Source organism: Pongo pygmaeus, chromosome 4 (assembly GCF_028885625.2).
Source record: "Pongo pygmaeus isolate AG05252 chromosome 4, NHGRI_mPonPyg2-v2.0_pri, whole genome shotgun sequence".
In the NCBI taxonomy this organism is placed as follows: domain Eukaryota; kingdom Metazoa; phylum Chordata; class Mammalia; order Primates; family Hominidae; genus Pongo; species Pongo pygmaeus.
The window spans coordinates 37,097,520-37,118,108 of record NC_072377.2 but is presented as its reverse complement, the minus strand read 5'-3'; the positions used below and the strand labels follow the sequence as shown (position 1 = coordinate 37,118,108).

Sequence of the window (20,589 nt, the reverse complement as noted above, 5' to 3'; positions counted from 1 at the left end):
TAAATCAATACTTTGTGTTTATAATAAATGTTGCATATTTCCCCCATATTTGTTTTATATTTATGTAATTTATATATTTATGTTCTCTTATATACAAATTTATAATTAATCTTTTTTTTTTCATTTCTGCAATCCAGGTTTTCGGTCTGCTTAGAAATAATGCCTTCTCAACTCTTAGAATACCAAAAATTTGCCCACGTTTTTCTTATAATTTTATGACTTAAAAAATATAAACAGCTTATTAATCTAGAACACTTCTGCTTTCAGTGATCCAGGAATCCAGCTAAAATTGCAAAATACCTAGACAATCACCAACATCATTTATTAAACAATCCATTCTTATATGCTGATTTTAAAATGTAATCTTTAGAATGATAAAATTTTAAAAAATCATCGTTTTTCCAATGACTTTGTAAAAACTGATAAAATGAGATTCACTGAATGCTACCCCCTTCAAGTAAAAGATTAATGGGAAATTGTATATTTACATGATCTCAAAGTATCATCCCACAGATTATTTACTAATTGCAAAGAGAAAAATATGCACTTTTACAATAAAGAGAGGTTCACCACCTAAATACCACCAACACTGAGACCATTTTATGATAATGATAAGATACAATGTAAAGTGCACAACATTGCTTATCAAGTACTCTTGCCAAAAATGTGTAACTGGAAACTAGTAAAACCTTAAAGCTAACTTCTACTTGATAGGAAATACAGAAAACAAATTAAACAACACCAGCAGAAAAGAGTGGAGTTTAGAATGTGAAATATTCTACAACAAAAGTGGCCAAACTCTTCAAAAACCAAAACTTAGTGTCATGGGCGAAAAAGGTATAAGATTGCTTTAGATTAAAAGAGCCTCCATAAGAGATGCAAAAATCAAATGCAATGTGTGAAAAGCTAGATTTGAACATGCTTTGAAAAGATATTAAAAATATATTTAGGACAACTGGATTGGTAAAAGTCAAATGTATTCTGGATATTAGATGATACTGTAGAACTGACCTTTATTTTTTATATAGGAGAATAGTCTTAGCAGATGTACTTAAGGACAAAGTGGCAGGATACCTGTTGGTGAAGGGGTTCATTGTGCTAATCTTAGAACTTTTCTGCATAGTTAAATTTTTGTAATATAAAGTTGAAAAAAAATGCACCCTTTCTAAATAGTCTAAACTGTCTTACGTCTGCATTCTCTCTGTCCTACTGACCTATCCACTTTTTCCCTGCCAGACTAATTTTTTTCTTTTTCAAAGAAAATTATGTTTTATTATTGATAGATAATAGAGGCACATATTTCTGGGATACATGTGATAATTAAATACATTCATATAATTTGTAAAGATTGCATCAGTGTAATTCAGATATCCACCACCTTAATATTTGTCTTTTCTGTATGGTAAAAACATTCAAATTATCTTCTTCCAGCTGTTTTGAAATATAAAATAGATTGTTGTCAACTACAGTCACCCTACTGAGCTATCAAACACTATGTGTTATTTCTCCTATCAAACAGTATATTTGTCCCCATTAATCAAGCTCTCTTCATCGCCTCCCTCCTCTACCCTTCCCAGCCTCTGGTAACCACCAATCTATTCTCTATCTTCTTAAAATCCACTTTAATTGCCACATATGAGTGAGAACATACAATATTTGTCTGTGTTTTGTTTATTTCACTTAACATAATGACCTCCAGTTCCCTCTATGTTGCTGAAAATGACAGGACTTTATTCTTTTTTATGGCTGAGTAATATTCCACTGCGTATACATATACCTTTTCTTTATTCATCCACTGATGGGGGACTTAGGTTGATTCCATATTTTGGCTATTTTGCGAATAGTACTGCAATAAACATGGGCGTGCATCTCTTCAGTATACTGATTCCCTTTCTTTTGGATACATACCTACTAGTGGAATTGCTGGATCATACAGTAGCTCTATTTTTAGTATTCTGAGAAACCACCATACAGTGTTCCATAAAGGCTGTACTAATTTACATTCCCACCAACAGTATATGAGGGTTCCCTTTTCTTCACATCCTCACCAGTATTCACTATCACCTGTCTTTTTGAAAAAGGCCATTTTAATTAACGCAAGATAATATTTCACTGTGCTTTTTGTTTGTATTTCTCTGATGATGAGTGATGTTCGGCATTTTTTGCTCTATCTGCTGGCCATTTATATGTCTTCGTTTGAGAATGTCTACTCACATCTTTTAGCTTTTAATCAGTTTGTTGTTATTGTTTTTGTTTTGCTACTGAGTTCCTTATATATTACTGATATTCTAGTTATTAATCACTTGTCAAACAGATAGTTTGCAAATATTTTCTCCCATTCTGTAGGTTGTCTCTTCACTTTGTCGATTGTTTCTTTTGCTGTACAGAAGCTTCTTAGCTTGACGTAATCCCTTTTGTCTATTTCTTCCTTTGGTTGCCTATGCTTTGAAATCTTAAACAAAAAGTATTTTGCACAGACCAACATTCTGGAGTGTTTCTTCAATGTTTTCTTCTAGTAGTTTCATGTCTCAGATTTAAGTATTTAATCCATTTTGAGTATATTTTTCACAGCATTATTTATTGAAGAGTCTGTCCTTTCCTCATTTTATGTTCTTGGTGCTTTTGTCAAAGTAAGTTGTCTGTAAATATCTGTGTTTATATCTGGATTCTCTATTCTGGGATTGGTCTATGTGTTTTTATGCTAGTATCAAGCTGATTTGGTTACTATAGCTTTGCAATGTATTTTTAAGTCAGGTAGTGTGATGCCTCCAGCTTTGTTCTTTTTCCTCAGGATTGCTTTGGAAATTTGGGGTCTTTTTTGGTTCTACACAAATTTTTTCTATTTATGTGAAGAATGTCATTGGTATTTTGATAGGGATTACATTGAATATACAAACTGTTTTGGGTAGTACTGACTAAACTTTTTTATTTAGAATAACTTTAATATCTGGGTGAGGCTAATCCCTGAGTATGGTTTTTAGTTCTTTATCTGAGCATTTCTAAGAAATGACACAATACTGAATAGGTCCTCAAACTATATTAAAAAGCTAAGTTAATTTTGTGAAAAAACATCACATTTCTTAGAGATAAAATTTACATTCTTTTTTACACACATTCATGTGTATATGGACATTTACACAAGAAACAGATATGCTCTTTTGACATTTTTCCTCCATTACATGTAAAATGTCCCTCAGACTTTTGTATACCTGAGTATACTAGTATTTTACAAATATTAAGAATCTACATATACACATAGATATGTATGTTTGGCACTCACACTCAATTCAGTAATTTTCTAAGTGTCTATTTCTTTTATTTGAGATAGGTCTCCATCTGTCACCCAGGCTGGACTGCAATGGTGTGATCATGACTCACTGCAGTCTTGACCTTCTGGGTTCAAGCAATCCTCCTAACCCAGCCTCCTGAGTAGCTGGGACTATAAGTAAGTGTCACCATGCCTGGGTAATTTTTTTTTTGGTAGAGACAGGGTCCCACTGTGTTGCCCAGGCTGGTCTTGAGCTCCTGGGCTCAACTGATTCCTCTGCCCCAGCCTCCTACAGTGCTGGGATTACAGGTGCATACCACCGCACCTGGCTGTGTCTATTTCAAATGTGTCAAATTTGCTTCCCAGTTTCTCCTTGAGTTCGTGTGTAAAAAAACTCAACCTAATATTTCATTATCTGATTTTGGGAAACCAGAGTTAGCTGTTTTGATGGATGACAAAGTTAAAAGTTTATATATTAATAAGTTTATTAATGAATAAAGTTTCAACTTCATGCATATTAAACAAGAATACACATGTAGAAACTAGTGACTGACAGCAAATATTTAAAATTTGCTGTTAATTAAGGACAAAAATAAAGATGTTTTATATTATCCTTTGCACTTTTCTGCTTTAAAAAATTTCTTTAAAACATACAATTTATACTAATAATAAATCAATTATTTAGTAACCATGAAATATATCTCAAGGCAATATAACCTTAAAAAGACATCATAATATCAACATTATGACATTAAGAACTAGTAATCAAGTGAGAACTGGTAATTTAATCTCAAATTTTTGCATCTAAGATTAATTTTCCTTTACTGTACTACAGTAAATTTTTACTACAAATTATTACAGTATAGTAAATTTTTCATAGTAGTCATCCCTCAGTATCCATGAGGCATTGGTTCCAGTACCTTCTGTGGATACCAAAATCTGCAAATGCTCAAAAGTCCCTGATATAAAATGCATAGTACTTGCATATAGCCCTATGCACTATACAGTACTTTAAATCATCTCTAGATTACTTACAATGCCTATACAATGTAAGTGCTATGCAAACAGTTGCTATACTGTACTGTTTATGTAATAATGACAAGAAAACATGTCTGTACACATTCACTACAGACTCAATTTTTTTTCCAAATATTTTCACTCCATGTTTGGTTGAATCCATGATGCAGAACCCATGTATGTGAAAGGCTGACTGTATCTACTTTACCAATTAAAATGTAATTGTTCCTTGGCTTAGTGCTAATGTAAGAAGAAGGAGCAATTTTAAAAAACGCAGTTCTTCTTAATTTCACACCTAAATATACTTAGTTATATAATAACTGAATCCAAAAAGCCAAAATGACACTGCTCCTTTCATCTCCTAAAATGACAAATTTTCAAATGGTAAGTGTAACATTGTTTTAATGATTTAAGCCATATCTTTAAAAAGATATGGCTGACAAATAAGTATACAGTATAGTATTTTAGTTTGCGTTTAATAATTATATTTTAAAAAACAAATTTGCTTGGAATTAAAGCACTTAGACATTCCCAGTAAAGTTACAAACAACTTTCTTACCTTGCTGCATCTGTGGATGTGTTGTGTAACTTGAAGGATGGGAATATGGCATGTATCCTGCAGGGCTTTGTGGGGCGTATGGACTAGGCACTGGGCTATTTTGCTGTGGCATAAATCTGTTCCCAGAGCTTGTCTGTGGTGGCACAAACCGGCTAAAACCCAAAACCCAAATAAAAAATATAAGGAAATAAAATAAACATGCTATTCCTTGAAATTTGACTGTCACAAAGTCCTCTGAACTCTTAGTTTATATATGTAAAATCTGTGCAAACAGAAGAATCTTGCAAAATACTCAAATAACATACAAAAATTGTTCACAATTCATAATCAAAGAGTTACAATAAAAAAGTTTTTAAAAACAGGTGATTTGTTTACTTATATAAAAGTACCAATCTGTTTAAGGTACTTAAAGCCATGCTCCCTAAATCTTCTTATCTCAAACACATTAGTTATTTTAACATTTTTTGTCTGTATGAAATTACATTACTAAGATGGTAGCTACTTCAATTAGCGTATCAGACTATTTCCACATACAACATTTTAAGGCAAATGCAAAGTGGATTACTGTTTAAGTATTTCAACTATTTAAACTCTAAATAATCCACCATTACCTAAATGTATGAACCATATATTCACCAGCATATTCACCATACAAGACAATATTTAATAAATGATATATACATATATTACCTGGAGGGGCTATGTGAGATAGTGGTTTGTTGATAATTGGAAGATGCAGGACTACTGTGCATGGAATTCTGAGAAAGTTTATACTGAGACATCATCATTCCTATGCAAAACACAAAAATACAGAACGTTATTTTCTTCTAACAGTAAAGTGTCCTTTAAATAACTGAAATCAGTTATTCTTTCACAAACATTCCAGAGATTTTTTTTGATCAATGTTTTCATTTCAAAGAGCAAAATATAGACACTGTTAAACTGTAAATTTCAAGAACAATTTTATTACAACACCATTTTCCATAAAACTAATCCAGGACTAGAAACAGAGATTATAGTATTTTTAAAAAATTTACTTGCTTACTCAATATTCTATTATTTAGCCTTAGAATTGAAAAGATTTTTTTAAAAGTTGTCTTATCTAACCTCGCAGCTAACACAATACACTTCCTTCTACAACAGGACTCAGGGTACTTTTTATTACATGAATATTTTACCATATACATCTCTCATGCTTGGTAACTTAATTTCACAAAGCTATTTGTATTATGGTTCAGACATAGGTTTCGAAAAGTACTTTATTTATGGGCCAAAAGTTTGAATTCCTGCAATTTCCATCTGATGTCTTTTGAAGCAAAACAGAATGTACCTATTCCTTCTTTCACAATAACTCTTTGTCACATAGTAGGGATTAACGGAATATTTGATTAAAAAATAAAAACTTGAGAATAGCATTCTGGTTCTTACATTTATTTCCAAGCTAGACGTTATTTCTCAATTATTCACGTGACATTTCATTATATAGGAGACACAGAAAAATTCACTTATTTAGACATTTCAAAGTCAGATAAAAATCTATAAATAACACCCTGAATTTTCTTATGATTTCTATAGCCAATCTCTTTTTTGGGAGCTGCAAGCATCAAATTATATTTCCAAATTTCATTTCCTGCTATTGTTATAAAAAGTGCCTTTCACTAGAAATATTCAAACAGAAGTTCATTTGCTAAGAGTACTACAAAAGAGATTGTAAATCTTTGCTATTGTGAATAGTGCTGCAATAAACATACGTGTGCGTGTGTCTTTATAGCAGCATGATTTATAGTCCTTTGGGTATATACCCAGTAATGGGATGGCTGGGTCAAATGGTATTTCTAGTTCTAGATCCCTGAGGAATGGCCACACTGACTTCCACAATGGTTGAACTAGTTTACAGTCCCACCAACAGTGTAAAAGTGTTCCTATTTCTCCACATCCTCTCCAGCTCCTGTTGTTTCCTGACTTTTTAATGATTGCCATTCTAACTGGTGTGAGATGGTATCTCATCGTGGTTTTGATTTGCATTTCTCTGGTGGCCAGTGATGGTGAGCATTTTTTCATGTGTTTTTTGGCTGCATAAATGTCTTCTTTTGAGAAGTGTCTGTTCATGTCCTTCGCCCACTTTTTGATGGGGTTGTTTGGTTTTTTCTTGTAAATTTGTTTGAGTTCATTGTAGATTCTGGATATTAGCCCTTTGTCAGATGAGTAGGTTGCAAAAATTTTTTCCCATTTTGTAGGCTGCCTGTTCACTCTGATGGTAGTTTCTTTTGCTGTGCAGAAGCTCTTTAGTTTAATTAGATCCCATTTGTCAATTTTGGCTTTTGTTGCCATTGCTTTTGGTGTTTTAACTCAAATGTCCAACAATGATAGACTGGATTAAGAAAATGTGGCACATATACACCATGGAATACTATGCAGCCATAAAAAATGGTGAGTTCATGTCCTTCGTAGGGACATGGATGAAACTGGAAATCATCATTCTCAGTAAACTATCGCAAGAACAAAAAACCAAACACCGCATATTCTCACTCATAGGTGGGAATTGAACAATGAGAACACATGGACACAGGAAGGAGAACATCACACTCTGGGGACTGTTGTGGGGTGGGGGGAGAGGGGAGGGATAGCTTTAGGGGATATACCTAATGCTAAATGACGAGTTAATGGGTGCAGCACACCAGCATGGCACATGTATATGTAACTAACCTGCACATTGTGCACATGTACCCTACAACTTAAAGTATAATAATAATAAAATAAAATAAAATAAAACAGATTGTAGCTGAATGAAATTAGCTACATTGCCTCTAAGTCTACCATTGAAGGGTGTTCTCTTAAGTATGTAGCCTAAATTTCAACTTCTGACTTTTCTTTTCCAACTCAAACTCAGCACAAAATTGTTTTGCTCCATAGCTTAATAGCTTAATTACTATAATTATTGTTGCCGGAGGTTTTTTTTTTTTCTTTTTCTTTTGGAGGGAGATGAACATTCAATGAGACAGGAGTTAAAAAGCTTTTCCCCCCTGAATTAACAGTCATCACTGGGACAAACTGGAATTACTAGTTTGAAAGCAATGGCTTTCTAAATAAAACGGGTAAATGAAATTCTAACAGTCCTTTTCAATTAGCTCTAAGTTCCAAAGAACTATGATTAAAGTGATTTGCATTTTATTAAATTTTCTCCACATGCATGACTCATATTTAAACTTACCAACCCCAAAATCAACTTTTCAAATTTCTATTTTATTTTTATTTTTTATTTTTCAATGAGACAGGGTCTCTGTGCATTGCCCAGGCCGGTCTTGAACTCCTGGGCTCAAGCAATCCTCCTACCTTGGCCTCCCAAGTGCCGGGATTACAGGCGTGAGCCACCACGCCCAGCCAACTTTTAAAATTTCAAAGCCATATATCATCGGGAAAATGCTTTAAAAAAAAAAAACATGCAATTAATCGATTAATTTTAAATGCTAGTTTATGCTTTTACAAAGTAGGGTATATAGAAATCAAACAATATTTTAGACTAAAAAACAAGTATATGTAGTATAAAACACAAAATATGTGACTGAGAGGTGAACACTCTAAAAGTTTTTATCAGAGTGATTTACTACCCAAATACTCAAAAATGTAAGTTGCAAAAATGTAGTATTAGTAGCCTTAGATTCATTTATCCAATATTAGATTTACTCACATTCTCATATAATACTCCTACTCTATTAGTCTTTCTTCCACTCAACTCTTTCTATATTTTCTTTCAATTCCAACATTTTTCCAGAAAGCATTCATAACTCTAGCTTCCTTCATTATTTATATCTGTCTCCTACTATTGCAATCTGACTTATTAATTCTGGTGAAGTCAGAGCCCTGTCCTGCATACCTACCTTCAACTTGCTAAAAGGCAAGTCGGTCAGAAGCATCCCCATTATGCATTTTGAGGAATCAATAGTAACTATGCAATTGCTTTCAAAATACCATTCAAACAACACAAATACACAGAATCAGCAAAGCAATATCATTTAAAGGAAACGGAATGGCAAGCATCATGGAAGTGCTGCCAACAAAGTAAACCAAAATGAACTTGGCAAAATTATTTTATTTATTTTTTTCTTTTTTTTGGAGACAGGGTCTCGCTCTGTTGCCCAGGCTGGAGGGCAGTGGTGCAATCTCAGCTCACTGCAGCGTTGACCTCCTGAGCTCAGCGATCCTCGCACTTCAGCCTCCCAAGTAGCTGGGACTACAGGCGCACGCCATAACGCCTGGCTAGTTGTTGTATTTTTTTGTAGAGACAGGGTTTCACCATGTTACCCAGGCTGGTCTTGAACTCCTGGCCTGAGGCAATCCACTTGCCTCAGCTTCCAAAAGTACTGGGATTACAGGCATGAGTCACCATGCCCGGCTGGTAAAATTCTTAAATACAGTTATTTAATTAACAAAGTCAAACTTTCTGAAGTTGTCCAAGCTATTCCCGCCCTGACTATTTTAATCTTGAGAGCCAAACAGGCACTTGGGCTTGTCAAATTTGGTAAGCTTGAACAGAACAATGCTCTTAACCCAAAGGTACTCCATGACTACATAAAAATTATATCTGTGTTGGATGTAATATTTTTATTATAATACTATGAATCAATTTTTCTTTAATAATAATACTTAACCAATTTTTCTGTTGCTAAGGCAACAGGAGTATTAAATCAATTACTAGAAAACCATGAATATAATCACAATCAGTATTAAAACTCTATATACCTGCTACAACATACATGTTCAAAAGCTTTGCAAATATCTATTTAATTAATGAAAGACTTATTTCAAATTAATTCTGATCTTCTAAAACAAAAAAATTTTTAAGCTGAGTAAACTGATATATTCCAAAATATTTAACAAAATACACTTAAAGCTTTGTCTAATTCTCAAGGAATTTAGTTACATATTAAACTACAAGAATTTTATCAGTTTAGTTTCCTTCTTGTTCTTGGCTTGACTGAAGGCATAAACATGGCATTCCTGATAGGCCAGCTTGTTAAAGAAGACACCTGGATTTAAATATGTATAAAACAAGTTCTGATATGGGAATTCAGTTATTAAGAAACTCACCACTTTGTACATATCTGTTCTGCATGCTTTTCTCCCTGAAAACATTAGGACTCCTTGCCAGGACGGCCTGCAACAAGACTGGCATGTCACCTTCTGGGTCATCACTGCCAAGGTTGTCTTTCAATTCTCTGGCATTGAGAAAATAAATATCAAAAATTAAAATGGTGACTGATTCTTAAGAAGACTTATCATATAAAAGTAAATCACACTGGTATGGCCAACAATATGAATTTTCTTATTTTTTTATTATTATTTTTTTTGAGACAAAGTCTCACTCTTGTTCCCCAGGCTGGAGTGCAATGGTGCAGTCTCGGCTCACTGCAACCTCTGTCTCCCAGGTTCAAGTGATTCTCTTGCCTCAGCCTCCCAAGTAGCTGGGATTACAGGCACCTGCCACCACACCCAGCTAATTTTTGTATTTTTAGTAGAGAAAGGGTTTCACCATGTTGGCCAGGCTGGTCTCGACTCCTGACCTCAGGTGACCTGCCCACCTCGGCCTCCCAAAGTGCTGGGATTACAGGCGTGAGCCACCGTGCCTGGCCCAACAGTTATGAATTTTCAAATATGCTATCCCTGGGAGAAATATAATTATCAAAAATAACAGAGAAGGATTCTTCTAAGGACAATCTTTTTTCTTCATTTTACTTTACACAGTCAGGAGAAAAAAAGCCCAAAACACTATTTTATTGAACTATGAGTTTAATAATTTCCAAGTAGTTTTAAAATAGAAAAGAAATATTCTATTCTAAACTACTCAAAATAATGGAAGGGTAGAGAAGTGATAGTTACACAAAAAGTTGATATTTGGTATTGGAATATGTTTTCTTACATCTGAATATGAGTGAGTCTGACTTTCTGAGAATGTCTTACAAATAAGATACTGTTGCCACACTGATTAAGACAAGACCCAGAGGTTATGTAATTTTTCCATCTTATATTGTTTTCTCAAATAATTTCATGGTGTGGGAGAAGCGGAAACCAAACCGCAAATTTCAATACATTTCACAACAGCAATTTTCAATAAACTTCAATGTAAGTAGCAAATTAAATTCATAACCATGGGAGATGATGATAAAATTAAGTATAGCCAGTGTTTTAATTTTACATTATACATGTCAATGTTCTACTCATTGGATCTAACCATGAAGACCTATAAAGATGGTGTCCAATGATAAGACTCACTACATTTCCAGGGCAATCTTACGGGAGCTCTCCATAAAATAAGTCCTTTTTTTATGTGTGCTATTTCCTTTACATCTTTAAATATTTGGTGAAAACTACTGAATAAGTATGTACAAGCATAAGAAGTGATTTAGAGGCTGGGTGCAGTGGCTCACGTCTGTAATCCTAGCACTTTGGGAGGCCGAGGTGGGTGGATCACCTGAAGTCGGGAATTTGAGACCAGCCTGGCCAATATGGTGAAAATCTGTCTCTACTAAAAATACAGAAATTAGCGAGGCGTGGTGGTGGGGGCCTGTAATCCCAGCTACTAGGGAGGTTGAGACAGAACAATCACTTGAACCCAGGAGGTGGAGGTTGCAGTGAGCCAAGGATGCACCACTGCACTCCAGCCTGGGCAACAGAGCAAGACTCCGTCTCAAAAAAAAAAAAAAAAAAAAAAAAAGAAAAAAGAAGTGATTTAGATATTGGTGAATTTTGGGAGTGACAAAATATTAGTATTATACTTCCTTCTGATTTTAACCAATCATTTCTTAGCTTCTCCATTAGAAAATCCATTTACTAAGTATCTCACCTTAGAGTCATCAGCTTTAAAAATGCCCCAAAAATATGTACTGCATCTAATGCAGATATCTCTCTATTATAATGTGTTTATCCTCATTCCCTTACATGATGAATTTTTAAATTAAAAAAAAATAAAGAATGCAAGGTTACATGAGTAACGTGTGGTGGAATATGAAGGGATAAGAATGAGAGATTTTACTTTTTACGCATTTTTGTGTTGTTGTTATAAATATGTATTGGTTTTGTAGTGAAAAATAATTTTTTTTTTCCCCAGACGAAGTCTTACTCTGTCACCAGGCTGGAGTGCAGTGGCGTGATCTCGGCTCACTGCAACCTCTGCCTCCTGGGTTCAAGTGATTCTCCTGCCTCAGCCTCCCGAGTAGCTGGGACTACAGGCGCCCGCCACCATGCCTGGCTAATTTTTTTTTTTTTTTTTTTTTTGTTGTTGTATTTTTAGTAGAGACAGGGTTTCACCATGTTGTCCAGGATAGTCTCGATCTCTTGATTTTGTGATCCACCTGCCTCCTCGGCCTCCCAAAGTGCTGGGATTAGAGGTGTGAGCCACCGCGCCCGGACAGGGATGTAGTTTCATGACCAGATCTCTGCACAAATGATGGATCCCCCAAGATAAGTTCAAAAGAGCTGAAAAAATATCCATAGAGCTACATGGGTCAGAATTATTATCTAAAAATAAATATTGCCTATTTAAATCTCTTTAATCTATTATTGCAATAAGACTATATTCTCCCTCGGATATTGATATATTTTAAAAATAAACTATGTATCTAAAAACTTTTGAATTAAAACCAGGAATACGGATTCTCTTAGGCCAAAACTTTTCACTTAGATATAAAATTGATCATACTTACATGTGATCTGTTGATACCTGGTTGAGGCTATGGACAAGCTGTGAAACCAAATTGTCGTCCCTACAAGCCAAAAGGCAGTTCACCTCTTCTGCTATTCGTGCATTAAAGAGAAGGCTCTTTGTAGTTGTAGCAGGTAAAGGAGATGGAAGAGGCAGCTGGTTCAGGACTATTTGGAATAAAATCAGGTTATTAGAAATTGAGTGACTGTAGAAGTCTCCTTAGTGCTTATCTGTATTTTGGGATTAAAAGTAAGTTATAAATATCAATGTGACAAATTATTAAAAGGCATTCCTCCTCTTCCTAACAAACCTCAATCAACCCTACAAAATTTCCAAAACATCACTTGGACCATAACAGATTATACTAGTCTCTAGGAATAAAATTCAGCTCCCTTATATTCATCCTTGCTTTTCATTTCTTAAATTTTATTAACAAATGACTAGAGAAAAGGGCATGGTTACAAACTAACTTCCAATGTAGCAATTCATTAATCTCATTTGTTCTTGTTTATAAGATTTTTCAGAATCAATAGTATGCTCATACAAATAAATCAAATAACAATATCTGACTCTTCATAAAGTAGACAAGTAACGTTTTTTAAAAGCTGAAGAATATACAAATACCTCACTTTAGAAAGAAAGCATTCATAGCATAGAATTCTGTAAGAATATTAAAATATTCTTCTAAATTCCAAATTCCTAGTTATCTCCTATTTATTCTCTTCTAATAGCAAACAAAAGAACATAAATGTTTTATAGTAGCTTAAATTCAGCCGTTTAATCTCTGTTCACCTAACAAATTTGTTCATTTGTCTAAAGGTTAAGAAAGCTCACTAAAATATCAGGTGTCTTTGTTTTTGGCTTAATTTCTAATCACCTATACAGTATAATTATCATGGTGCTCAGCCCCAATAGGTACCAACAGGATTTTCATTAATAAAAACACAGAAAATAAATTATTACTTAATAAACAGGGCTTCCTGGAAAGACAAAATATTTAGGTATAGCAAAGATCATGGGGAGAAAAACCAAAAAGAAATTCCTGACAGTATATCTGATTTTGAACTCCTATTTATGCCTTACCTACAACCAAGTGATAATAAAAACTAATGCCAGTTTCAAAAAGTTTTCTTACCTAAGTAACGCTGACCCAATCACCTACAGTACTTTCCTGTTAATTTAGACCTCATAAACTAGTTACGCTAATTTCCTAAGCTCAAAGCTAATAGGCTGTTATCTATTTTACCCCACTAAAACCAACTGGAAATTCACAAAAAACAAAAGCCAGAAAAATTGTATTTGGAGGATACTGAACATGGACAAAAACATTTCTTGAAGATACTTTCTCCTAGCTCCCTTATTATGAAGTTCCAAATCCTGCACAATGCTATACAAAGAAAAGTATGCCATCCTCTCACTTTCTACCCTTCCCTCTCATAGCTTTTTCCTTTTATTTATTCAGGTAGGATGACACAGTAACTAAAATTGTAGGTAGCTTTTTGTATCATTATTCAAGGACTAAGAATTATAGTTACAAATGCCTAACAAAAGAATAAATCTCTGAAAAAAATTCAAAAGACTGGCAATGTTCTTTAAAATTCTTAAGTCCTAAGAGTAAAATAGGCTGCTGATACCTCCAACAAGCTCCAACAGATTACTGAACATGACAACCAAAATAAACATCACTAAGAAGTTAGATAAATTAGGCTGTCAATTTTTTTTTCTTTAAAGGGCAGTTTCAGTTGCTATTTCTGTAAACGTGTTTTAAAGAACCTATAATAATTTTTAGAACAGTCACTGTAAAAATTATTGTTAACACACAGTAGAACTTAAATTAGATAAATTAACCAAACTTACGGTCTGTGAGACTAGCAATCCCCGCAAGAGTAGTAATGGGGACATGGGGCATATCCCCATTCATCCTGAATTTCTGGAATGGTGTTGCCTATAAAAGTACTTAGTTCAGGTGCCAGCTGACATTACTTCCCATTTCCCAAACACTGCAACACACAAAACAGACAATTATTTGTAGAAACATGTCAGATATATTACTATCAGGAAAATGCTTAATCACTATAAAAAAAAGTTACAGCTTTTGTTTGTTCAACCTATATAATAATCATTTTTACATACCACTTATTATATGTTAAGCAATTGCAAAGTGCTTTGCACACATTAATTCAGTTCTCACAACAACCCAGTATGGTAGCTACTATTGTTTTTTGCATTTTACTAAGAGGAAATTAATTTACAGTGAGTTTAAAGTAACTAGTGGAGCAAGAATTAGAACCAAAGCAATCTGATTCCAGAGTTTGTTTCTTAACTGCTAGGCTGGATTGCTAGAAAGGAATACTTGATCAACCTCGACAAGCACTGTAATTCATTTCCACATTATAAGCATGTTAAACATTTAACCTCATAATCTAGCTTCAACTTGCCTTTCTAGCTGTGTCTTTTATCACTATCCTACATAAACCACCCTCTCCAACCAACCTGATCTAATCAGATTCTCCCAAATCTCCCTTGTGTATTCCCATCTTTATACATTTCCTTAAGACATTCTTCCTACCTAGGAAGCCCATTCCTACTTTGGTCCAAATCCTATAATTCTTCAAGATCCAAAGCGTGTTCCCACGATTTCATGAAACCTCAAATTCACCCAAATGAGTATCTTAATCTACTCTGAACTTATGACATTTATTGCCCAATATTATTTTGGTAAATAATTATATATTCCTTTGTGACATCTTTTGAAACTTGTCTTATTTCAATCTTGCATGATTACTTAATGTTCATGTACTTAGCTTGTCTTTCCAACTATCACTACATGTTTCTTATAAGTCACATAATCAATATGCAACCACATAAAGGACAAAGACATGTGTTAACATTTTTAATGTTCCCCACACAAATGACTTAATTGACTTTAATGTTTAGTATTTATCATGATGGAATTCTCTTTCACACACAGAAAAATATATGAAGACATTCTGTAAAACTGAACACTTTGTTATTCTGTTCAAAGCCCCCACATTTTTCTCTTATTTTCAACATATGGCTTGTAAAACATTTATCTTCCCTTTAACAGTACTTGGTAAGTCCTTTTTTGTAAGTAGATAATATTTTAATAATTACACATTAATCAAAGATATGCTTTCATTAAGATACTTTTACTTTATAAAATTTTTTTTTTTTAAGTGTTGGTATATTTTATTTTATTTATTTTTTTATTTTTTCCTTTTATTATTATTATTATTATTATTATACTTTAGGTTTTATGGTACATGTGCGCAATGTGCAGGTAAGTTACATATGTATACATGTGCCATGCTGGTGCGCTGCACCCACCAACTCGTCATCTAGCATTAGGTATATCTCCCAATGCTATCCCTCCCCCCTCCCCCCACCCCACAACAGTCCCCAGAGTGTGATGTTCCCCTTCCTGTGTCCATGTGTTCTCATTGTTCAATTCCCACCTATGAGTGAGAATATGCGGTGTTTGGTTTTTTGTTCTTGCGATAGTTTACTGAGAATGATGATTTCCAGTTTCATCCATGTCCCTACAAAGGACGTGAACTCATCATTTTTTATGGCTGCATAGTATTCCATGGTGTATATGTGCCACATTTTCTTAATCCAGTCTATCATTGTTGGACATTTGGGTTGGTTCCAAGTCTTTGCTATTGTGAATAATGCCTCAATAAACATACGTGTGCCTGTGTCTTTATAGCAGCATGATTTATAGTCCTTTGGGTATATACCCAGTAATGGGATGGCTGGGTCGAATGGAATTTCTAGTTCTAGATCCCTGAGGAATGGCCACACTGACTTCCACAAGGGTTGAACTAGTTTACAGTCCCACCAACAGTGTAAAAGTGTTCCTATTTCTCCACATCCTCTCCAGCACCTGTTGTTTCCTGACTTTTTAATGATTGCCATTCTAACTGGTGTGAGATGGTATCTCATTGTGGTTTTGATTTGCATTTCTCTGATGGCCAGTGATGGTGAGCATTTTTTCATGTGTTTTTTGGCTGCATAAATGTCTTCTTTTGAGAAGTGTCTGTTCATGTCCTTCGCCCACTTTTTGATGGGGTTGTTTGTTTTTTTCTTGTAAATTTGTTGGAGTTCACTGTAGATTCTGGATATTAGCCCTTTGTCAGATGAGTAGGTTGCGAAAATTTTCTCCCATTTTGTAGGTTGCCTGTTCACTCTGATGGTAGTTTCTTTTGCTGTGCAGAAGCTCTTGAGTTTAATTAGATCCCATTTGTCAATTTTGGCTTTTGTTGCCATTGCTTTTGGTGTTTTAGACATGAAGTCCTTGCCCATGCCTATGTCCTGAATGGTAATGCCTAGGTTTTCTTCTAGGGTTTTTATGGTTTTAGGTCTAACATTTAAGTCTTTAATCCATCTTGAATTGATTTTTGTATAAGGTGTAAGGAAGGGATCCAGTTTCAGCTTTACTTTATAAATTAATCAGCAAATGGAAGTCTACATCAACTAAACCATAGAGCTAAGATTAAAAACTGAATTGTAATTTCCAGTTTAAAAAGCTTAAATATTTATCTTTTTAAGGTTGTATTTGCTAGTCAGTCACTTTTAAGAGAACCTCTTAAGTTTTTGAGTTGTAAACGTCAAACATTCAAATGACATAATACTAATAATTTCCCTTACTCATATGTCTGAATGCAACATTGCAAATAGAATTATTTAATGTATAATTATACAGGTAGTTAAAATTAAGAATTTCCTTCACCCCAAACATTATTATTATAAATATAAGACCTATTGCACAAAGGTACATTAAACAGGTACACACACACACGTACACACACACACACACACACAATTTAACAAAGTTATAAAGTAAGCATCCATAGAATCATCATCCAAAAGGCTAGCATTCTGGTTCCTTCTAGGGGTATTAACTATCTTGTCTTTGTGGTAATCATTTCCTCTTTTTCCTTTACAGTTTAAAGACCTTTATATGTACATTCTTTACTAATTGCCAGCTAAGGGAAAAAACATTACTTTCCTTTGGTGAATGACTGACAAAATTTCTAGCAGAAGCCCACTGAAAGGAAAAGGCACAGGAAATAATATAGGAAAGCTATAATCACTACTAGCTATTCTGTATTTGTCCATTTGCTACACTGTGAAATTACTAATTTCTATTCTTTGAAATTATTAATTTGATTATTTAACAATTACTAAAGAAGTTTAATGCAACATTGCATAGTTAGTAGTCACATCAAGCACTTTAAAAAGTTGGTTGGAATTTAAAATCTGATAAAGGTCACCAAAACACAATTTTTCATAAATTTTTGCTAATAAGAAAGTTCCAACTTATGCTTGGTAATTAACGGAAAGAAATCATTGAATGAAAATTACTTACAGATCACAAAAATATCTTGTTATTCATATACAACTCACTGTTGTACATGTACACTGCCATATTCAAGCAGATTAAGTAACAAATGACTGTATTTAATTATTTAACTCAGAGGATAGGAACCTAAAGAGAGTAATATGCTAGAGGATTCTACTGTGGGCTACCTGACTGTTTTCTTAAGTCCTAGGTGAGTAACAAATAGAGCAGATCCAACCCCAGGCTAGGATTTTTAGCCTAAAAATGACTATGTATTCAGTTACCCATATATGAACCAGAAGATTAATAAACCTAACCACAAGATTGTGCTTTTCACAGTGACATAAAAATGCACTGAAATGATGTCAACTAAGTACTGGGAGTAAAGGGGAAGGGGCGGGAGAGCAACAATACTTACTTGGTTTAAAGTGCTTTAATTATACGTTGATAGATGATTACTGACAAAAATATTTGATCTTCACTGCTGAACTACGGCTAATTCCACTGAAATCCAAGATTTTGAAGAACAGCAGAGGAATTTGGTAGAAATGAGGTTACAATTTTAGCTAAAGTCACAGCTTTTAATAAATGTAAGTAATCTGTGGAAATGTTGCTACTTTATGTTGAAAGGTGACCAGGGTCCATCAAGATATAGCGTTCCTAGGATTCTAAACATGAACAAACACACCCCTAACTAACTAGCTATGACATTTTTGGCTCTGGATTGAATAATGTTTTGGACTGCTTGGCTCTGTGAAAGTATATTGTTTTTTGTAAAACTGAAGCTGACATGTGTCCAGAATGAAACTGCAACCAAACTGTAAAGAAGATTTTAATGAGGGCTTTAAAACTGTCACTTAAGGTAGTGCTTTACAATCTGTGATTGGTGACTGATTAGTAGATTATAAAACAAATTTAGTGAGTTGAAAACTGAAAGGGATGGAGGGAATAGAACTATAAGGGTATACTGCACAGTGCTTTGTGAGTCCAGGTAAAATGTCTTTAAAATTGTGGGTAAATTTTAAACCAGGCAAAGCCATCTGAGAGTTGCTGATTTGAAAAAATGGAAGAGTGAGGAAAGCAGCCCACTTCATAAGTGGTGATGAGAATAAAATAAAATAATGCACATATATCATTTGACATACCACCTGGCACACAGTAAGTGATCCAGAAAGTTAACAGCATTACTAAACAGATTTGGGAGAACAGAGGAAGAACAGGAGTCTTTCCAAAACAAATAGAGGGAAAGGCATCTTTTCAATACAAATAATTCCTACTTCTGAAAGATCTATTATAAATAATTATTTGGCATTCCAGTATATATTTCACCACAGTATTACAAGTCATAGTCTTGGGCCTGCTCACCTACAATTATTTAAATCATAAGGTAGGAGAAATAAATACTGGCAACAGAAAGCAGAAAAAAATTTAACTGTTGTAATACTAAGAACTAAATCAAACAAAATACATTGAGAAATCATAAACTAAATTTAAGAATGGCTTGAGGTTTAATTAAAAGAATGCTTAATGAGGGGAAGATATTATAGTAAATTATCAATTTAGCCCATTCTAATGAGTCTGAAGGGAACTTTTAAGCATTTGCCAAGATTTTTAAAGACTCCACTTCTTCATTTAATTTCACAACAAAATTTACAACTTCCTCAAGCAAACAAAAGAAATGCAAATAAACCAGTATCAGCAGGGATTATAACAATACTAAAATTGGGACAGATTTGGAATAAAAGGCATTCTTATTATCTGATGGTAGATAAACTTTCTGGAGGGCCACTGTGCACCCTATAACCAAAGCCTTAAAAAAATGCATCATTTTTTCTCAACAATTTCACCTTTAGAAATATATCCTAAAGAAATAATCATATACATGTTGAAAAACATACACATGTAGATATTCCCACAACATTTTTACTACATTTTAGTGATTAAAAAATAGAAATGGTAACTCATGTTTGCTCAGCACTTACTATGTAATAAATTTAATCCTCATTTAATCCTCATATGAACCTGAGGTGCTAATATTACAGTTCTATTTGATGAAGAATGTGATGTACAGAGAAGATAAATAATTTGCCTAAGGCCATACAGCTGGAGTCAAAATCAGGCTATCTGGCACATGGATGCTTAAACTAACAGCTAAAATGTATAACAATATTATTAGTATAACAAATGACGGTACATCCAGAGATTACTATGCATACACAATCAATGTACTCAAAATATACAGCCAAGAAGAAAGAGATTAATTAGGCTGTGTGTTTGAATCCAAGCTCCTCCACTCACTACATACCCTTGGACAACTTATTTAATCTCTGCACCTCAGTTTCCTCATCTCTAAGAGGTAGGTAATTATTATTAAATTTTGTTGTGAGGATGAAATAATATGTGTAAAGTTCTTAAAATTGTGATGGGCATGTATTAAGTGTTCGTTAAATGCAAGCTGTTATTTATTATATATTCTTCTGCATCTTGCTTTTGCCATGTATATTATCTTAGAAATCTTTCATTTATACAGATCTGTCTCATTCTTTTTTAAATATTATTTTACGGGTTGATTGAAACATCCAGTTTAAAAGACTGTTAGTCAGTATACTATACCATGTGACAGCGAAGTATGGTGACTCTGGCTTTATGGAGTTAGGCTCCTTACTTTACAACCACATTTA

General features: G+C 33.9%; 1 protein-coding gene across 2 annotated transcripts in view; it reads right to left on the bottom strand.

Annotated features, from left to right (window-relative positions):
* NIPBL (NIPBL cohesin loading factor) overlaps positions 1-20,589 on the bottom strand; it is a 202,422-nt gene that overhangs the window by 100,346 nt on the left and 81,487 nt on the right. For both annotated transcript variants that reach the window (XM_054487074.2, XM_063664732.1), the window contains exons 2-6: positions 14,401-14,543; positions 12,545-12,710; positions 9,933-10,060; positions 5,535-5,634; positions 4,845-4,996 (exon numbers count right to left, since the gene is read on the bottom strand). In XM_054487074.2, coding sequence (XP_054343049.1) covers positions 4,845-4,996; positions 5,535-5,634; positions 9,933-10,060; positions 12,545-12,710; positions 14,401-14,464 — 610 coding nt within the window. In that variant the 5' untranslated portion in view covers positions 14,465-14,543. The remainder of the gene's footprint in view (positions 1-4,844; positions 4,997-5,534; positions 5,635-9,932; positions 10,061-12,544; positions 12,711-14,400; positions 14,544-20,589) is intronic.